The sequence below is a fragment of the Alosa pseudoharengus genome, unplaced genomic scaffold (genome assembly GCF_046254945.1).
Source record: "Alosa pseudoharengus isolate Yale_2024_CS ecotype anadromous, Long Island Sound unplaced genomic scaffold, YU_APseudo_1.1 YU_APseudo_1.1_scf_11, whole genome shotgun sequence".
NCBI classification, from domain to species: domain Eukaryota; kingdom Metazoa; phylum Chordata; class Actinopteri; order Clupeiformes; family Clupeidae; genus Alosa; species Alosa pseudoharengus.
This window is the reverse complement of record NW_027468576.1, coordinates 5,739,886-5,758,263: the sequence shown is the minus strand read 5'-3', so window position 1 is coordinate 5,758,263 and position 18,378 is coordinate 5,739,886. Positions and strand designations below refer to the sequence as shown.

Below are 18,378 nucleotides of genomic sequence, written 5' to 3'. Positions count from 1 at the left end.
TCCCTGCAAAAACACATACTACATCTTGACAGCCTTACCCCTAAATGCTCAACCTTTCTCATCTTACAATGAAATGACGTGGATGGCTGGTTGTGGCTGCAGATGCTAAATCTCTCATGAGGTTTACTCTACCTCCACACTTGCAAACTAGCTGTGCATCCCCAAACATATAAATGGAACAAAAATAACATGACTGAGGTACACAATGGAGTGAAGCAAACAAAAATAAGTGAGGATAAGGCTAGGATCACAACTTAAAACATGAGGATGGGTCTCAGAGAGTAGGCTAACAAAATGACACTTGCAGATCTACTCACACTGAAGAAATGAAGTATGGGCAGCTGACTCTTTGACCTTGTGATTCTGTGCCAATGACCTCACCTTGCAGATCTTGTAGAGGGAGTCCTGGCCATCGCCATTGGTGTCCTTGAAGTAGTCATGAGCAGGGAAGGTGCGGTGGATGTCCCGTGTGATGACTCCCTCTTGTGCAGAGTCCTAAGACAAAAGGACACACACAAACACACAGAGTATTGAGAATGCTGCCATTTCAAAACACAAATCATATCAACTACAAAGTTAACATTCAACAGAACTTCTAAATCTGTCAAATGGGTCATTCCATGTTAAATCACATAAGGTTGTTGCAGCAGATTTTTTGCAGAGATTTTGTCCAAACCATGTGTCCCAAAACCTGTAAAATATTTCTGTTCAAATCCTATCTCTTCATATTTTTTAGATCTTGATATTGTAGGGTTATGAATATACCCTTGGTTCACTGAAGGAAAACACTTGAGTTCACTCGACGTTAAAGGGGCAATTTCTTCGACGTTTTCTCGCTTTTTGCTCACAGTTTTCACTACAAAGCTCCCCCTACAGCTTCAGAATATATATTTTACGATACTCCTTGCTTGGTTAGTCTGCCGTTTCCTCTTTCGGTTTACTCGCTTTTGCTTCTTTTTTGCAGGCTCTGCCATGACGAATGTCTGAGAAAGTCCATCGCTACCTTGTTCTAGCCGGTGCCTGGCATGTATGTGTGTAGTGCTGTAAAGCAATTTGTGACATTTTCTGACTCTGATGTCGGCAGCTCACCGGACCTAAGTTGCAAGACTGTTTACCAAACCTCATACTGTACCATGTCACTTCAGCAAGAGACATGTAAAACAATGCAGGGATATAAATTTCATGACACCACTTTTAAAACACTGCCTACAAATTGGTTTGAATGTAACACTAATGAACCAGAGCTTGTGGGTAGTAATACTAGCATGGCTTTAGACCATAACCATACCCTCAGTCAGCCCACCTCATTCCTCTTTTCAAAGCCGGACTTCTGAATGCCTGTATGCAATTCAGGCAAGAAGCTTGTGTGTCTAATCTGCTGCAAATGCTTCCTGAAGGAAGACCATCAGCACAGAGTTCTGGGAGGACAAGTGTGAGGAGCAGATAAAACAGGCCTGAGCACTCACAACTGAGCTGGTAGAGAGAAGAAAGGGCAGAGAAAAAAGGATGGAAATAAGATGGCTTAACACAACAGGAAGAAGAGGGGAAGAAAAATAGTGCATTAGTGATAAAACAAGAAAACATCCAGTATTTTTTATTTATGAAGTGTTATAGACATAGAGAACAGCCAACAGTCACTTCTTCCAACATCCCTCTGCAAACATCTGCAGCTGGAATGAGCCCAGAGACTAGAGGAATAAGGATAGTCCACTAGAGGAATAAGGACAGTCCACTAGAGGAATATGGATAGTCCACTAGAGGAATATGGATAGTCCACTAGAGGAATATGGATCGTCCACTAGAGGAATAAGAACAGTCCACTTAGATGGAGTCTAAAGTAAACGCTGTGTTTTACACACAGTACATTTACACAGACAGTTTAGTTGAGCTGTAGTAATAGCTCGGCTAGATGACTGGACTGGACTACTGCGTTTACATGCTGGATGGGAATCGAAGGGTAGAGGAATTATTGACCGAAGTGGGCATGTTTTACTCTGCTACGCGGCATAGACCATCTAGATGCTCCCCTCCCTGTTAATAAGCACATTAAAATTGATTAGCTTACTCACTAGCGAACTTTGCATCATCAGTGTAACTAGTTAAATAGTTGACATTACTTGTTGAAAATGTTTGTATGGACATTGTGGAGGATGTTAATTCATGAAATAAGGTGCAATTTATGAGTATGTAGCGTTGTGGCATAAGGCTTTAGTAGTTATCTTGCTAGCCGAGCAAAAAAGGCTGAAGACTGAAGTGTGTAGAGGTACGCATGCGTGAGTACCACAGTCCTCAACCTCAGTAGCACAGTCGCGTATACCTGCTTAAGTAACTCCAGCACTTTTTGAATTATCTACATGTAGGTGTGTTAGTCAGACTGAAAGAGCTTTGATTTCCTCCGATTTCAGCCGAGCTAACATGTTTATATGTATTTAAGAACTTCGGTTTGGGTTTGTTTTTTGAGTGTCATGTAAATGCATTACATTCCAAATGTAGGCATTCACTCATGAAAATCATTTCAGCTTAGTCTAGATGTGAAATATGTCATTACTATTTACTTTTTGTTGATGCCGGTAATCAACTTCTTAAGGTTTTATCGTCTGATACCAATTTCATGTTGATGTTATTATACAATCATAAAACAATGCACAGTGCATATACCAGTAATTCTGGGGGGTCATTGGCAATGTCAAAGACCCCACTCTCCATATTTTAAGTCAATGTAGCATAGAAGTGAGTTATTTTCAAAAAAAACTAAAGTGTTACTTTAAAAGCACTTCCAAACCAATGTTACACTAAACAATACGGCATTGAATAAGTCTACAAAACATATACATGCAAAAATTACTTTTACACAGTGATCTATACACTACTATAATAATACAGAAACCAAATTACAAATTGTTGAAAAGCCTAAGAGCATTAATGTCACCCCAGGTACGCAAGCAGTTTCACTACGGTCAGAGAACAGCCAATCAGCTGGCAACAAAACATCAGTCAGCGGCTAATGGCGCTATCTGACACTAGCATCGAAGGACTAATCCAATCGGCCTGGCTTTTCATTCCTGTCTTGCTGCAGACTTCAAACATCTCCCAGCGACCCACATGGCTTTGCCTGCCCTTCAGAGCAATCTGCCACCCCACCAAAGGTGCCCCCTCCCCCTGTGCCACAGCTGCTGAGGGAAGATTGTGTTTAGGGACCAGAAATTCATGCACGTCCTCCCGTGCCTCTGGCAGCTCTGTTTCTGATAGCACATGAGTAAAGCAGAGCGGCCTCACACTGTTAAAATAGTTCTCCTTGCAGCCATTGGGTTTAGTTTCCCGGTGTTGGAAGGTTAAAAGGATTTCTTAACCCAGCTGGGATCTGTTAATGTTTTTATATTATCCCACTGCAAAAGGCAGCAGGCTCATGCTACAAAGCCACAACTCAATCAGAGGAGCAGCAGTGGCCGGTTACAGTGATGCCAAGGATGGGCAGGTCATGGCTTTGGAGAGGTGTAGACAACTGAGACAGAGAAGTAGCTGATGACCTTTTGACAGACCGGCATCAGAGCTGCACTGAGATCAAAAGTTATACTGTAAGTGTCTGTGCTAATAAGTGTCTGTTATCAGTATGCACAAATTAAAAGCTTGTTTACACATGTCTAGATTTTTTGCAATGGCAGTTTTGTGGCATGTTGGCATATAACATTTTGGCATGTAACATTTTAAACAGCAGTCCACCTAAATTGCAGAACACGAGTCTAATATGAAAAAAGTGACCGGCAGAGTTTTCGTTTTCCGGACATTTTGATGATATGCCGGTCAAATATATTATCGCTTCTTAATTAGTCAAATTGAGGAAAACTGGAGACAGGCTACCTTAAGAATGACATAATCAAGCTAGAATGCAACAAGTTCATTAGCCTAACTTAAACATGCCTAACAAGATCTAGCCAGTATCTTTTCATGGACAGCAAGAGTCCGCTTCGTTCGTTGTTTTAAAAAGGCTACGTTGTTTGTTGCTGCTACCCACGTTCTCCACATCTCCAGTGGTGACTGTTTAACTTACACAGATGCGCACATACAAGAATGAGCGCTCACACCACTACCCCCTAATACTATGCCTCTTTATTTGATAACAATAAATCAAGAAATGTTTCCTATTCTGGGAAATGTTTAGTTTCTTTTTCTTTCGGCCGCGGTTCAATGATACCGTTTAATTGTGCCAGAAATTATCCGCGGACCAGTAATCTCCTCGTCGAGGAGGCCCTAACCCTGCAGATCATAGACAGAGAACGCATAGGCCTACTGTATGCTTTGGGTAAAGAACACTTTGCATGTCCAGTGTAGGCTACACGGAGAATGACAGTGTCTTGGAGCGGCCGCATCCCCCGCAACTCCACTTCCAATGTCACTGATTCCGACAGATACGCCCGACACTTCTGCTTTTTATCTGGTGGTGGTGGAGTTGACCGGACATCTGAGGCTTCAGACGTTACCAATTTATCATCATCCATCAAGTCTGGCCTCTGAAAAACTTTTAAGGCTAGTCTGCCTGGGCCTGGCCATGTTTGAACCGCCTCACTCATTTGTTCGTTGTTTAACATGGACGTTTTAAGCGTGCGCTTCCTATTTGAAATGCAGCATAGCTATAACAGTAGAGCCTGTTCATTTAAAAACAAAGACAGAGGACGTATAATATAGGCTTACGTATTAAGGCTTATTCTCGAATTCAGATTGCATTAGGGGACGGGATAGCCTATTTCAATTTCGGACAATTTGACCGGAGAGATTTAATTTTGTCGGACATTTCATTTTTTTTTCGGCCAATGTCCGGTAATTACCGGACAACGGAAACCCTGGTGTGTACACTCCGTGCAACATTTTCAGGCAACCACTGCACACACATACAATCAAACACTTTATCGTTTTAAAAAAAAACTGTGTTTTAATCTGTTTACACGGATCCACAGAATCAGCATTTTAGGAAATCTTCACTTCGGAGTGCGCATTAAAAAATATATGTTTTGAGGGACCTAAAACTCCATTAACGTGTAAACGAAAGGCCCAAACGCATATCCTGCCCTCTCAATTCACACCAAAGAGGAGCCATAGCAACATCAGGAAGGGTCTGGAAATATCCCTTTGACAGGGTGAGTTGTAAACAATTTGATTAAATTAACAGCGTGTGTCATTACAAATTAAAAGCATCATTACTCAACTAACACCACTCGGGAGAGGAGAATTGGCTTCCCTGGTCACCTGCACATCAATTTGCCTCCAATCATCTCCGGCTGCTCAGACAGAACTACTGCTCAGGTGGGGATAAGAGAGTCCTTAACCATGCTTTAAAACACCAGGGGCCGTATTCACAAAGAATTTTAAGGCTAAAAGTAGCTCCTAAGTGGCGAATTTAGGAGCAACTCCTAAAAAGGGCGCTAACTTTAGGACTCCTAATTTTTTTCACTAAAAGTAATTCACGAAGCATTTTAGACCTAAAAGTGCACCTAAGTCTGGGACAGCTTAAAAGAAGTCGAGAGGACTCCTAACTCACTAAGACCTATTCACAAACAGCTTTTTGTGGCATTTCACGTTGCGATGTTTTGAAATGCGTCGCCTAGCCTATATATGCGGCAACAGGAGCTTCCAATCGCGAGGGAACAATTTTGCATTCATAAAAGGGATCCAATAACGCCACCAACAACAACCAAAACTTCTCATTGTTAACATGTAAATTAAATGTAACATTGTGAATCAAATTAAAATGGTCTCCTCTTTGCAAACGTAGGCATAGCCTATGGTGACAGATTTATTTAATAATGTTTCAACGATACTGCATCAATCCGTAGGCCTACGTTTCATTAGGCTACTAGGCTATTTGTTTTGCCTTACTCTTTATTCATTTAGGCTAGGCCTTTTTATTCAGTTATTCATCATCTTCCGTCCTTCGCACTACTTGTGTAGCGCACACATTCTCAGACCTGTCACCTGTCACTCATCATCGTAAGGAAGGTGTTTGGAATCATTCCCGCGTTACAATCATCAACCAATCAAGGTGGTCACTTCAGTCAAGCTCGTGCATGAGTAATGACGTCATCCATAGCAACGAAGACTCACTCTTAGTTTAGGAGTTGTCATTTTTCCTTACTAAGATTAGGTCTGAAAGGCTTTGTGAATAACTTTTAAGAGAAATCTCCTAGCTAAAATCTTTTAGTGCGATTTAGGAGTACTCCTAGTGGTAAGATAAAAGGCTTTGTGAATACGGCCCCAGATCCTCTTAATGCTTTTTGGCAGTAAAAACACCTGGTTTTGATCAATATTACTTTTAATTAGCTTGTCACCATCTTTAAAATGGCTGAGGTCAAAACAGTACAAATGCTCTGTGTGAAGTGGTAGCCGTCACCACTTTCTGGGATTTGACACCACTGTGATGGGAAACAGCTGCCTTTAGTTCCATTTATGTCACTGGAACAGAATGGCTCTTTTTGTTTCTTTTAACAGGAGCGATTGAAAGAGTCGCCTGCAGTTAACTATATTTCATGGAAAATAGACAGGCACCCTCTCACACTTGCAAAGACAAAGCCACACACACACACACACACACACACACACACTTACATACAGGGCTCTCTTTTAATGACTGCAGGCTTCTTAAAAATCAAGCCTCAGCCTTGCGATCATTTGATGTCCAGCTAACACACTTTTCTGGAGTGGCCGTCTTTGGTCTGGCAGATCCATAGCAATTAAAGGCGAACAAGTATCTCTCAGTGTGTGCGCGCCCAGAGAGCAAGCTCGTTAGAGGGTGTGATGGAGGGACTCAGGTTGGGTGGGAGGGATACGTCTCCCTCTCTTGACCCAATCCAAGAGCTGGGAGTAGGGGCAGATGGCAGGATAAGCATCATCATCCACCCCTTAGGCTTCTGTTGCCCCTTGGAAAATTAGGAAACAGAGATGTATAAATAGACTCTCAGGGCCGGTGTGGTGAGAGAGTGAGAGAGAGAGAGAGAGAGAGAGAGAGAGAGAGAGAGAGGTGGAGGGTGACGGTTGAAGTAGACTAAGAGAGGAAAAAAAATTGAATTCCTTTGTATGAACTTAGCCAGCTCAGTTAAGGTGAAAAATGGGCAGATGAAATATATCTACATCTTTAAAAAAAAAATGAGGACTAAACACTGCCAGAGCATGTCTGATTTGAGTTGTTTCTAGAAATGCTACATCTGATGCAACATTTACGCAATGTAACTGCCTAACACTAAATTATGGTCTAACTAAGAATTACTATACACACACATGACACACCAAGCATTTTCTGCATCAAGCCTACAAGCCAAGACAGCCAGTATGTCAGAGTATTTCACAAGCCTGTCCTCCTTTCCTATTGTCAGTGATCATTCTGGCTTTTCTTTAGGGTGTGATTATTTCTCCCCTGCTTCTCTCTCAGACTATGTGAATGCTGCATGTTGCGTGATGCTTGCTCTTGAAGACTGGCACGCTGTTCCCAGGCTTCCTAGAGAGAGGTGCCCAGCTGCCTGCTTCTTTTACTGGGGTTTTTCTGTCCTATTATGCCCTGCGCAGTGGGTAGCTATGGAGCCCGGCGACTTTTTAGATGCACCAGACTACTGTGGCTACGGTGACCCAGTTTGTTCAAAAGACTTTGCCACAGATGTTCCTGCTGGATGAAGAGTGAAGAGAGGTGTTTTCATCTCATCAAGGGCTGCAGAGAGCAGTGAACACCCATATATATACACACAGGGCAGAGCTAGAAACTGTGCCAAGCTTGGCATGGGGGAATGTGAGGGAACGTACCATTTTACTCAATCAAGTCACAAATCATTATCTTTACAATCACATGCTTTCATCTGGGACAGCAGGCCGGGATCTGGAGAGGGAGGATCAGTCAGAGGATGTTTGGAAAGGAAGTCCTGCATGATGGCTCCTACTGACATGGATGGGCGGATCTGAGACTCTCTCCTCTGAATACCCAACAGCCCAAACTGGAGGGAGGTTTGGGTGAGTGACAGAAGAGCAGAGCATGAAAAGCAAGAAGAAAAGGCAGAGCAAGATGGTGGTAGAGACAGACAAAGAGTGAGAGCAGAAGAGAGGCCAGTGTGTTAGATACACCAGAAGGCCTGGTCTACTGGATGTGTTCACAGGGAGGAGCGCTAGAATGACTAATAACAGGAAAGAATAAAGGGGCACTACCTAAATGACAATATAATGGTAGGGCTCACAACACACGAGGGCCTCTGCTAATTCAAATGAAGATTTTCAGAATAAATTACTGCAGAGGGAAGAACAACAACCATCCCAGATCGTATACACAAACGGTCAGGGGCTAATTAAGAATAGGAGGCTCCATGCTTCACATTCCTTCCATTTTTCTCCTTCATTCTCACTCACTTTTCCATCTCTCTTCTCCTCTCTTTTCTCCCTCCATCTCTGCATGTGCCTGAATCGACCCATCATTTCTACACTAGCCTCATAAATCCCAGGCTGCTGATAAATGCTATTCATAAATAAAGGAGGCGAGGTGGGTGGTGATTTGGCTACAAACATCTGTGCTCCTCTCCTTGCCCTGGGCGGGTAGGCAGGCAGGCAGGCAGGGAGCGGTGAGACTCCTGAGGGTTGGAGGGTGGGGTGGTGATGGGGGGGGGGAGTGGGTCGATGCCATGCGATCCAGCACCAGTGTCTGTCCTGGTGTAATTTCACTGCTGTAATTACTGTGGCCCATTGCATTGTTGTCTTCATCCTCCTCCTCCTCCTTCAGCAGAGTCTCTCCTTCTCACCCAGCCACTGATCCAGCCCTTGTGGGCAAACAACATCCCTCTCCAGCTTGTGAAATGACCACCCCCCCCGATTCTCCGTGCCTCCCTCCCCTCCGCCTCCTCCCTCCTCTCCAGGGGAAGATAAAGCGGCTGACCTTCAGGCCCATTGATCTGAGGCTGCCTCACCTCGGAGCCTCCTGCAGAGTTCAGAGCCCAGAGCAGCAGGACCCTGGCGCCCGCTGGGCCCTTTGCATATGGTTATGTACACATTCGTACATGCATACTACCCTGCAGGCTTACTGGAAATGCACACACGTGCCATGTCTACTCATCCCTTCCCACAGCTGCCCAATACAGACAGACCAGAGGACAGACAGACCAGAGGACACACACACACATAGGACACACACACACATAGGACACACAAACCCCCTTTTACTGGAAAAGCAATATAATTGAGTCTTGCTTCACCTGGCCGCCACCCTGGCATTTAGTATACAAAAAAGCAAATGGAAGAAACACTGATGACAGCAGGTGAAAAATGTGTTCACTACTTTTCAGTGAGAATGCTTTTGTGGACATGAAACTGCCTCCCTCAGACATTACGGGTCATGACATATCACTTTTCACTGCAGCTAAAGTAATCGGTTTTGCAGCATCTCCCAGCCCCTACGCAAGCCGTCTTCCTCACCCGGGTCCTTTCAGGGGCTCCCGCTTACGAGCCGATTGCGTGAGCAGACTTTTGCGTGTAGCGCCAGCTGGTGGGTGGTGACCCCCAGTGGTGTGTCCGAGTGGGTTCCAGGCCAGAAGGGTACTCCACAGCCCGTTACAGAGCATGACAGCCTCACAGGGGGTCCGTCTGGTCCTGCCTGACCCAAATCGGACCAGACGTGAGGGACCACTGCAGAGCTCAGAGGAAGCCAGACATGCTTTACTAAAGCAGTGTAAAGTATGACCACACAACTGCTTTCTTTTTTACTTTACGTACAGTACTCCATTTTCATGCTTGCTTGTGTTTTTCTCTTGGTGTATGTTGACATAAATATGTACAAGTCAAATGTATAGCATCCTTTCCTACACTATAGTGAACTTTCAAATGATGTGAAAACAAAATTGAACTATTCACACACTGTATGAATGTTCACACAAGCTGTTGTAACAGATGTGTTTCTGTTTTTTTTTGCTACATAGGACACACAAACCCCCTTTTACTGGAAAAGCAATATAATAATTTCCTTTCCAATCAATGTTGTAGAATCAAAGAAGTAACAACAATGAAACTGGAAGTCAGCTCTGAACAAATCCTGAACTAATCAATCACATGATCCACAGAAGTCCTCCTTTTCAGTCACAGCTCTGCGTCTGTGCTCAGATCAACACCGAGCTTCCAAACCACAACGCACCAGATCGGGCTTGACTTCATATGAAGAGTTTGGCTCCAAAATGCTATCCTCCATTTGAATGAATTTTCATAAATAATGTTTTAACATTTTGTTCTACAAGTAATTTTAGTGGAACTGTAATTCAGTTATTGTTACAGTACATTTATCTTTAATCAATCAAAACAACACAACTGCAATTTGATTGATATTACCTGAAATACAGTTAAATATCATGTTTTCATGGAGATGTAGCGTTTTGGAACCAAAGTCTTCATATTTTGTCTTTGTAATAGTGGCCAGTCGTCCCAAAAAATGGCCAGTGCGCTGGGGCCCATTGTGCAGAGCGGAGAGACAGGTATAAAGAGCTGCAGAGCGGAGAGACAGGTATAAAGAGCTGCAGAGCGGAGAGACAGGTATAAAGAGCTGCAGAGCGTCCAGGAGGGGAGCTGCGGCTGACGGACAGAAGAGATATTACCACCTCCACTCCTCCCACGGGAGAAATCGGGGGCTTCAAAAGGAGGCCTAATTGAAATGGACAAACAGCTGCATTAGCCTCATCACAAAGCTTTAGCACACAAAGGAGCGACAGAAACAAGAGCAGGTGAGAAAGAGCAGCAGAGATTGAAAGCGAGAGAGAGGGGGAGAGTAAGAGGGAAATAAAGATGGCCAGGCTTTGCCAGGACAGATTCATCTGCATCATGCATTATGCATGCTTGCGCCGTGTGTGATCGCCCCGCCGCTACCTTATTAAAAGGGCATCACCGGGAGAAAATGTGCACCAAATCAAACAACACACACACACACACACACACACACACACACACACACACACACACACACACACACACACACACACACACACACACACACACACACACACACACACACACACACACACACACACACACACACACACACACAGGGCTCTCCTACTGTTTGTAGGTGTATTTTACATGGAAACAATGATGTTTCATGGATGATTTAGTTATTGTTGATTGAACTACTGCCCATAACAACATACTGGTCACCTGTAATGTAACAGCTCTCTATAACAGTTAAAAAAAAACCTTCAAGCTGAATTTCTCTGTTCATTAAAACTAGCCATGAAATGTGTCTAAACAACAGGCTATGCATCTGTCCAAGGACAAGTTCCCAAAAATGGACACACAGCACTTCACATTCAATCACATTCTCCGAAGTTGCCTCCATCCACAGCGTGTCTCCCCCCAGGCCCTGACGATGATAATGCACGGCGTTGGTATCCAGATGAGGTCAATGTGATAATTAAAATCTTCGAGGCTGGGACAGCTCTGGTCTGTTGACACAGTCTTTTTGTGGGCTCCCCAGAGGTCTGGACAGCGGTCCAACCAGTGGCAAACTCATTTGCTCACATAATAAAACCAACTTTCATTTGACAGCTGCCAAAGCCACAACCTTCCCACTAAGCAAAAACAGCCATAGTAAAGATCACGGAGATATATGGTAGGGCAGAGGTAATATGTCCACTGATCAGCGGTTTACTTTTTTCTTTGACTTTGATGAGAGTTTTTTTACAACTGGAATTGTCAGAAAGCTGCGGCTGAATACAGTTTTTGTTCTCTCTGTAATTCTCTCTTCACAGTCACTTTCTGTTCTCCGTTCTCCCACTCTCAACCAATCTCTGTCCCCTGTCCACTTATCCTTTGTTCCACTCCCTCTCCATCACTGTTTGTCTAACCTTATCCTCCTTGACTGTTATCCAGCTCTATGTGAATTTTTGCCGCAATCTCTCTCTCTCTCTCTCTCTCTCTCTCTCTCTCTCTCTCTCTCTCTCTCTCTCTCTCTCTCTCTCTCTCTCTCTCCTAATTGACGCTGCGGAGGAGGAAGGTGACAATGCACAGTGCTTCCACTGGGGCTGGCTGGCTGGTTGGGTGGGGGGTCCCATGGTGTCACATCGCTGCAGCAATCCCCCCACCCACCCCTGCACTCAGAGCTAGCTGACAGCTCACCGTGGTGACAGCTTTCCTCTCTGACCCGGTTGTCGCAGCAGAGCTTCCCATCCACCCTGAGCGGCTCTCAACAAGTCTCATCAGCAACCACGTGAGCGGGTGGAGGCTGTGGGGTGCGGGTGGCAGTGAGGCTCAGTCTCTCTTTCTGCTAGGAAGTTGAGACCCCCCCGCCCCTACCCTGCCCTTCCGGACAAACAGAGAAGTTCTTGTAAACACGGTCACACCTGAAGGAGAGGGATAAGAAAAGCCGCAGTAGCTGAAAATCTGAAAATGAACAGTGACATGGGGGACCGAGGCGAGTGTGGAGCAGGATATTCAGTAAACAGAGCTGGAGTGAGGCTCATATTAATTGAACACTATTTTTATACTTCAAACAAAACTCCAATGAAACCTTTCCTCCACCCAGTTTTCCTGCCGTGCAGCTCTAGGTTGCCATAGTTACAACACCTCTTTTAGTTTGGGGCTGTGGTGGAAAAACTCAGGTGATGGCATGACATCACTCAATCTGTGTGTGTTTGTTCCTACACACATATCTCTCCACTGTCTTATCCCCTTTCAGTCAATGTCATAGACAGAAACATAAATGAACACAAGTGCAATCTTTTAAATGGTACTCACACTCAGACAAATTCACTCATATACAAGGGCAAAAAACACACATGCAGAAATACGGTAAGTGCCTACATAAAAGCTGCTTGTTCACCCATCGTTCAGCCATCACAATATGGAAATACATCTGAACGAATGATGACACTCCTTTAATTTTGGCTGGAGCTAGACGATGTTCGTAGAGTGTTTCAAATTGATGGAATACCTATTTATTCAAGCAGTCTCCATCAGCAGAGACACAATTAGAATACTCAGCTCAAGAGTGTGTTCCATGCTCAGTCCACTGAACGTGCAACAAAAGCTTGTCAAAGAACATATGCCCCCAAAGAGGTGTTGGCACGGCGCTCAGATACAAGCACAGTTTCATATACCAACATGCCTTAAACATCCATCCCACACTCCATCTTAGTACATTCACTGCACTTCAGTTACACACAAATACTTAATAAATATAAAAAAATAATAAGTCAAATATTGCCACCAAGACTTCTGTGCATACACACACTCCCTCACAAACACCCACACCCACATACATAACACACACGTGTTACCAAACATTGCACTCACAAATAACACAAATTTCCACATTCACACAATAAGCAGTCATGTATAAAGTATATTGCTTGATCCCCACCAAAAGGGGTAGTGAAGATTCTAGGCCAGGCCTGGCAGGGGGCATTGTCTTTTCTCAGGGAGGGAGGGTGTGTGTGTGTGTGTGTGTGTGTGTGTGTGTGTGTGTGTGTGTGTGTGTCTCCTAGTATTCCACCAGTTCCACCCCACTGAGACTGCCTGTTGAGTTAATATCTCAGGTACAAACAGAAAATGCATCCTGGGATGCGAACATGGTACACGACATTGCAAAATCACAGGAGCGAGTCTATAATTACAAGTGTTTTTGTTGTTGTGGCCTTTTCCCTACAACTGCTCTAAAAAGGACTAGTATTAGATTATATTAGCATACAAGATGCAACACATACATTATAACATGTTTTGAGCCATGTATGAGCGTCTGTGAAATGTCTGTGAAACCACATGCCATAATCTCCTGTGAGACCCTAAAGTGTTCATTGCTCCCAAACGATTCGGGATCAAAGAAGAAAATGAGCAGCAGTGGTGACCACACAACAGCTTGTGTGCTTTATTTTGGAAAGCGGTAGGGGGGTGTTTTGTGAGTCTGAAGCCTGGAGTTTTTTTTTTGGGGGGGGGGGGGGTGGTTACAAGCGCACTCAGCCACAGGGCCCCCAGAGAGGAGACGCCACAGCACACTGCCAGAACTGCCACTTGTTCACTGATTAAACCGTGCAAAACTCAAAGCCAATTCTGTCAGGGAGAGAAAGAGCACTGCCATTCCTTTCCCCTAAGCCTTTGTGTGTGTGTGTACATGTGTGTTTCTGTTTGCGTGTGCATGTGTGTAAGAGAGAGAGAGGGAGAGAGAGAGAGAGAGAGAGAGAGAGAGAGAGAGAGAGAGAGAGAGAGAGAGAGAGAGAGAGCGCATGCGTATGCTTCTTTGTGTATGCATGAGCGTGGTGTGTTTTGCAACCTGCTTGTTCAGGCACTAATTGCATTAGTTGGTTATTCCATCTCCATTCTATTTTTAGCACTGAGACACATGATCCCTCAGCTGTGTTTTTCAGAGAAAACAATGGAGAGAGACTCAGATGACGTGGCTGCTGAGGGATTGCAGAACTGGCTTTTAGACAAAGATAAAGAGAAAGAGAGAGAGAGAGAGAGTGAGAGGGAAACAAATGAGAGGGGCAAAAAAGGAGAGAAAGGAGAACAGAGGGATGAAATGGTAAGAAAGATAGACAGAAGAAAAGAGAAAATCTGATGATGGAGAGGCAGTTGTAGAGAATGTAAACTGGAGGCGTAGCTGGCAGTGGAAACTAGCAAGCTATGTGTGCCTAATTAATTACCAATGATCAAATATGGAACATCACCGTTACAGATCATCCTCTTTGTTTCCATGACGATGTGAAGAGGGAGCACCAATCAGTTTCCCCGCACATGCTCTGTCATATGCAAGTATTCAAAGGCAGAGACATGTGAACAGTTCATGATTTCTCTTCTAGTTGGTATAGCCCATGTAAGTGTGGATTTGAAAATTGGATTTGACTTCAACTCTAGGAATTGGTCACCAAGCCAAAATAGCACGACACCAAGTAAAACTGTCAATATGACACTTATTATGATGACAGGCTTGACCTTTCTCTTCCCCTCCTACTAAATACTACCAATGCATTAAAACATACAATACTCTCATTACTAGAGTCACTCACACATTACTCCATATAGAACTCAAATATCTATATTGTGCTTTCCATGCCAAAATGCAAAAACCATATGGGCATCTCACAGAGAGTTGTTGCAATGCGTTGCATAATAGCCACACTTTCAGAAAAAGTCAGTCAGTCAGTCAGTCAGTCAGTCAGTCAGCGTGAAGAGTCGTCAGGGTCCATGTCAGGACTGGTTTCTAAAATGAATAGCAAGTCCAGTGAGAAAACAGTGACCCAAACAAACAAGATGAGCTCAGAGTTGGATGCTTCTTTACTTGATAACAAACACTTTTCACACCCCCTTAAATGATGTTGTTGTGTCTTTTTGGATCAATAGCATCTCAAGGAAGCAAATGACAGCTGACCAAGGAAGCAAATGTCAGCTGGCCACACAAGCCGGGTCTTCACTCCAGTGGACAACTTCACACATTCTCCTCCACAGATCTCACTCAGACTCTCAAAGGGGGCAAACAGGCATGTCCCCACACGCCTACGGTCATAACATTGGTATTCATGGTGGGTAAATGGCATGGCAGTGGCCCTTGCTGCAGCCAGCGGCACAAGGGAAGATCATGTTCTCATGTGTGCAGTCTGCCGTCCTCACGGAAAGTTCAGGAAATATCAGCCAGCAGGCCCTGGGGCCCTGACTCAATTCTAATGCTATTTAACTCAGAATGAGGGCCCTATAGAAGAACTCGCACCCAAACATGCACATGGGCCACTCACAAAATCACCTGTGTACTTACAGAGAAGAGGTGAATGGGACAAAGATAGAGATATAAAGAGAAAAGGGAGTGGAAGAGGGTAGAGAGAAAAACACAAACATAAAGGAAACCGAGAAAAAAAATCAGGGCAGAGAAGGATGGAGAAGAAGGCAAGAAGACTAAAAGAGGGTCAAACACCAGAGTGCGAGTGAAAGGCATAAAGATGTTACAACGGGGAGATGGAGTTGAGCAAGAGAAGAGGAAAATATGTAAAGAGAGAGAGGGATGGATGGAGTACAGAAAAGAGGGATAAAAGAAGGACCATAGAGGTGATGGATAAAGTGGTGTTGTGGAGGCATCAAGGGATTTTAAAAGGAAACAGGGGTGGCAAAGGACTAACCTTAAAAGCTTTGCCTCTAAAAAATAAATTCCTGTGATGCTATGGAAAAAATGCCTAGGGAATGTCCGCAGTGTCTTGGTTGACTCTATTTACGACACCTTCTTAAATTAAATTTAATTTTAACCTAAAGTACTGTAAGTCAATACAGAAAACTCCCGAAGCAGCCAACAGATTTCATCAAGCAATTTCCATCACATTAAATAAGGGGGCAATTTTCTGTGATCCAGGTGTGTGATATAGGCCAGATCCATCACAGGGTATAGCTGGCCCTGACACTCTGATAAGAATGAGGAAGAGTGTTTTTTCTCCACCATACAAACACTAAGTCTGGCACAGCAGTGCAGTGACACAAGTATGGCCAAAAAGTGGCACAATGCAACACAACACAATACAGCAGCACATCATAATATCACAATCTAAATGATCTAAATCAACAAATACCCGGTTAAGATACAAAGCTAAGAATGTGGACAGTTCAGCACAGCGCTTTAAGCTGCATACCTGTGTGTAACAAGTTTCCCTGCACTTTCAGCACTCCTGCGTGGTAGCATGCAATAACCGGCAGATGGCAACGTCTTGGATCAGGCAAGTGACCAGCCTTGTGGCAGAGTGGGCAGAGAATGGACAGCTGTCTGCCAGTGTCAGCATCAACAGACCGCAGGCAATACATCTGCTCTCTCCAAGCAAGCGCCCAGCGTGACAGACAGACGAGCCGGTGAGGAGAGCTGCGTGCACAGTAGAACTCTTGCCTCTACTTGCAGCTCATCGCACAGCACTGTGCAGCTGAACCTCAGGTATTACCTGAGCTTGCATGTGTTAAATTATTAACCTTGGTTACTAAAAGTACTCAACTCGTGGCAGGTACATGCACATATAAAAAGTTGTGGCGCATACTGTACGGTCCTGAGGATTACTGAGCTAATGTCTTAAGACACGACTGCATAGTTGACAGAAGCCACACAGAGGTAATGATGTGTTGCTGTTATAATACAACATAAGAGCAGCAGACAGTCAGGCACAATTTTGAAAAATGGATCCACGTTGCAGGTGACATCCTGTTATAATGACAATTCATTAACTTGACAGACACATTTGAGTAGATAGAAATAAAGCATCTGATGCACACACAGTCTTTAGAGTCCAGTGTTCACTACAAAATAAAGCATCTCTTTAGTACAAGCATTCAATGATTTGCAAAGTCATGGCATGAAATATCAATGTAAGGACCTGTTCTTTATAGTCTAGGTCCTGGGTAAGATTTGTATGCACTTCATTTAGCGGAGAATATCTCAAATGTTATAGACTAATATGACCCCATTGAACAACGTGGAATGTGTGCCAAAATCCCTACCCAGGACGAAAGTCCTGAAAATGACCACAAAAGATGACACTATTATCACACTACAGGTGAATGGGACTTTTTTTTCCTTTATAGATATCCCCATACATTTCTACCAGATTAATCTTCATATTAAGAGAAATACTTTTTGTATTACACTTTGCCTAAAAAATAAAATAAAATATGCAAATGAGGCAATATGTCATTAAATATGCGTATATACATTTTTGAAGGTACAGATTTTATGAGGTGATCACAATGCGTACAATGACCATGTAGTGTATGTGTACGAATTCTGGTTTGATATTTTTAATTGTGTGTTGTGCTGTATTGAAAGGAAAGTTAATTGTATACAAACAAGGGATGCATACAGTAAGTGGGGTCAAAAATTACCCCAGCGTTTTTTTTTTTTTTTTTGCAATATCTTGGTCATTTTAAATTGTTATTGTTTAATCTTCCATTTATTCCTCAAATAGGTTGTCTTTGACATGAAGCCATTTGGATTTGTATCTAATTGGTATTTTTTTTTAAGTAATTGCATTTTTTGTATCAGTACCATGACTACGTCAGGCCAACACTTTTCCATACGTGGGGTCAAAAATTACCCCAAGTATTTTCTATGGAATTTCAAAGGTTAACCCTAGGAACCTTTTATTTTTACCAACTGTGACTATCAGGTATACATTTACCGGTGTATTATCAACAACTTTCATACATATCAATGTACAGTAGGTGTCATAGGAAATTACAAAAAACTGCATGTTGCCCTGAGGCAACATTGAACCATAACGGACTTGCATATGGCCATACCAAATATTCTAAGTAGGGAAGCACCTGTATATGTGAAGTGCATGAGTGTGCTTCATGAAGTTTTATAGATTGCCATCACTATGGTTTAGTATGTGCCCTGACTATCATACCTACATCTATGGCTTTTTGATG

General features: G+C 43.5%; 1 protein-coding gene across 3 annotated transcripts in view; it reads right to left on the bottom strand.

The window, feature by feature from the left end:
- Positions 1–18,378, bottom strand: part of rabgap1l (RAB GTPase activating protein 1-like) — a 106,911-nt gene that overhangs the window by 37,869 nt on the left and 50,664 nt on the right. For all 3 annotated transcript variants that reach the window (XM_076277809.1, XM_076277810.1, XM_076277811.1), the window contains exon 14: positions 382–495. In XM_076277809.1, coding sequence (XP_076133924.1) covers positions 382–495 — 114 coding nt within the window. The remainder of the gene's footprint in view (positions 1–381; positions 496–18,378) is intronic.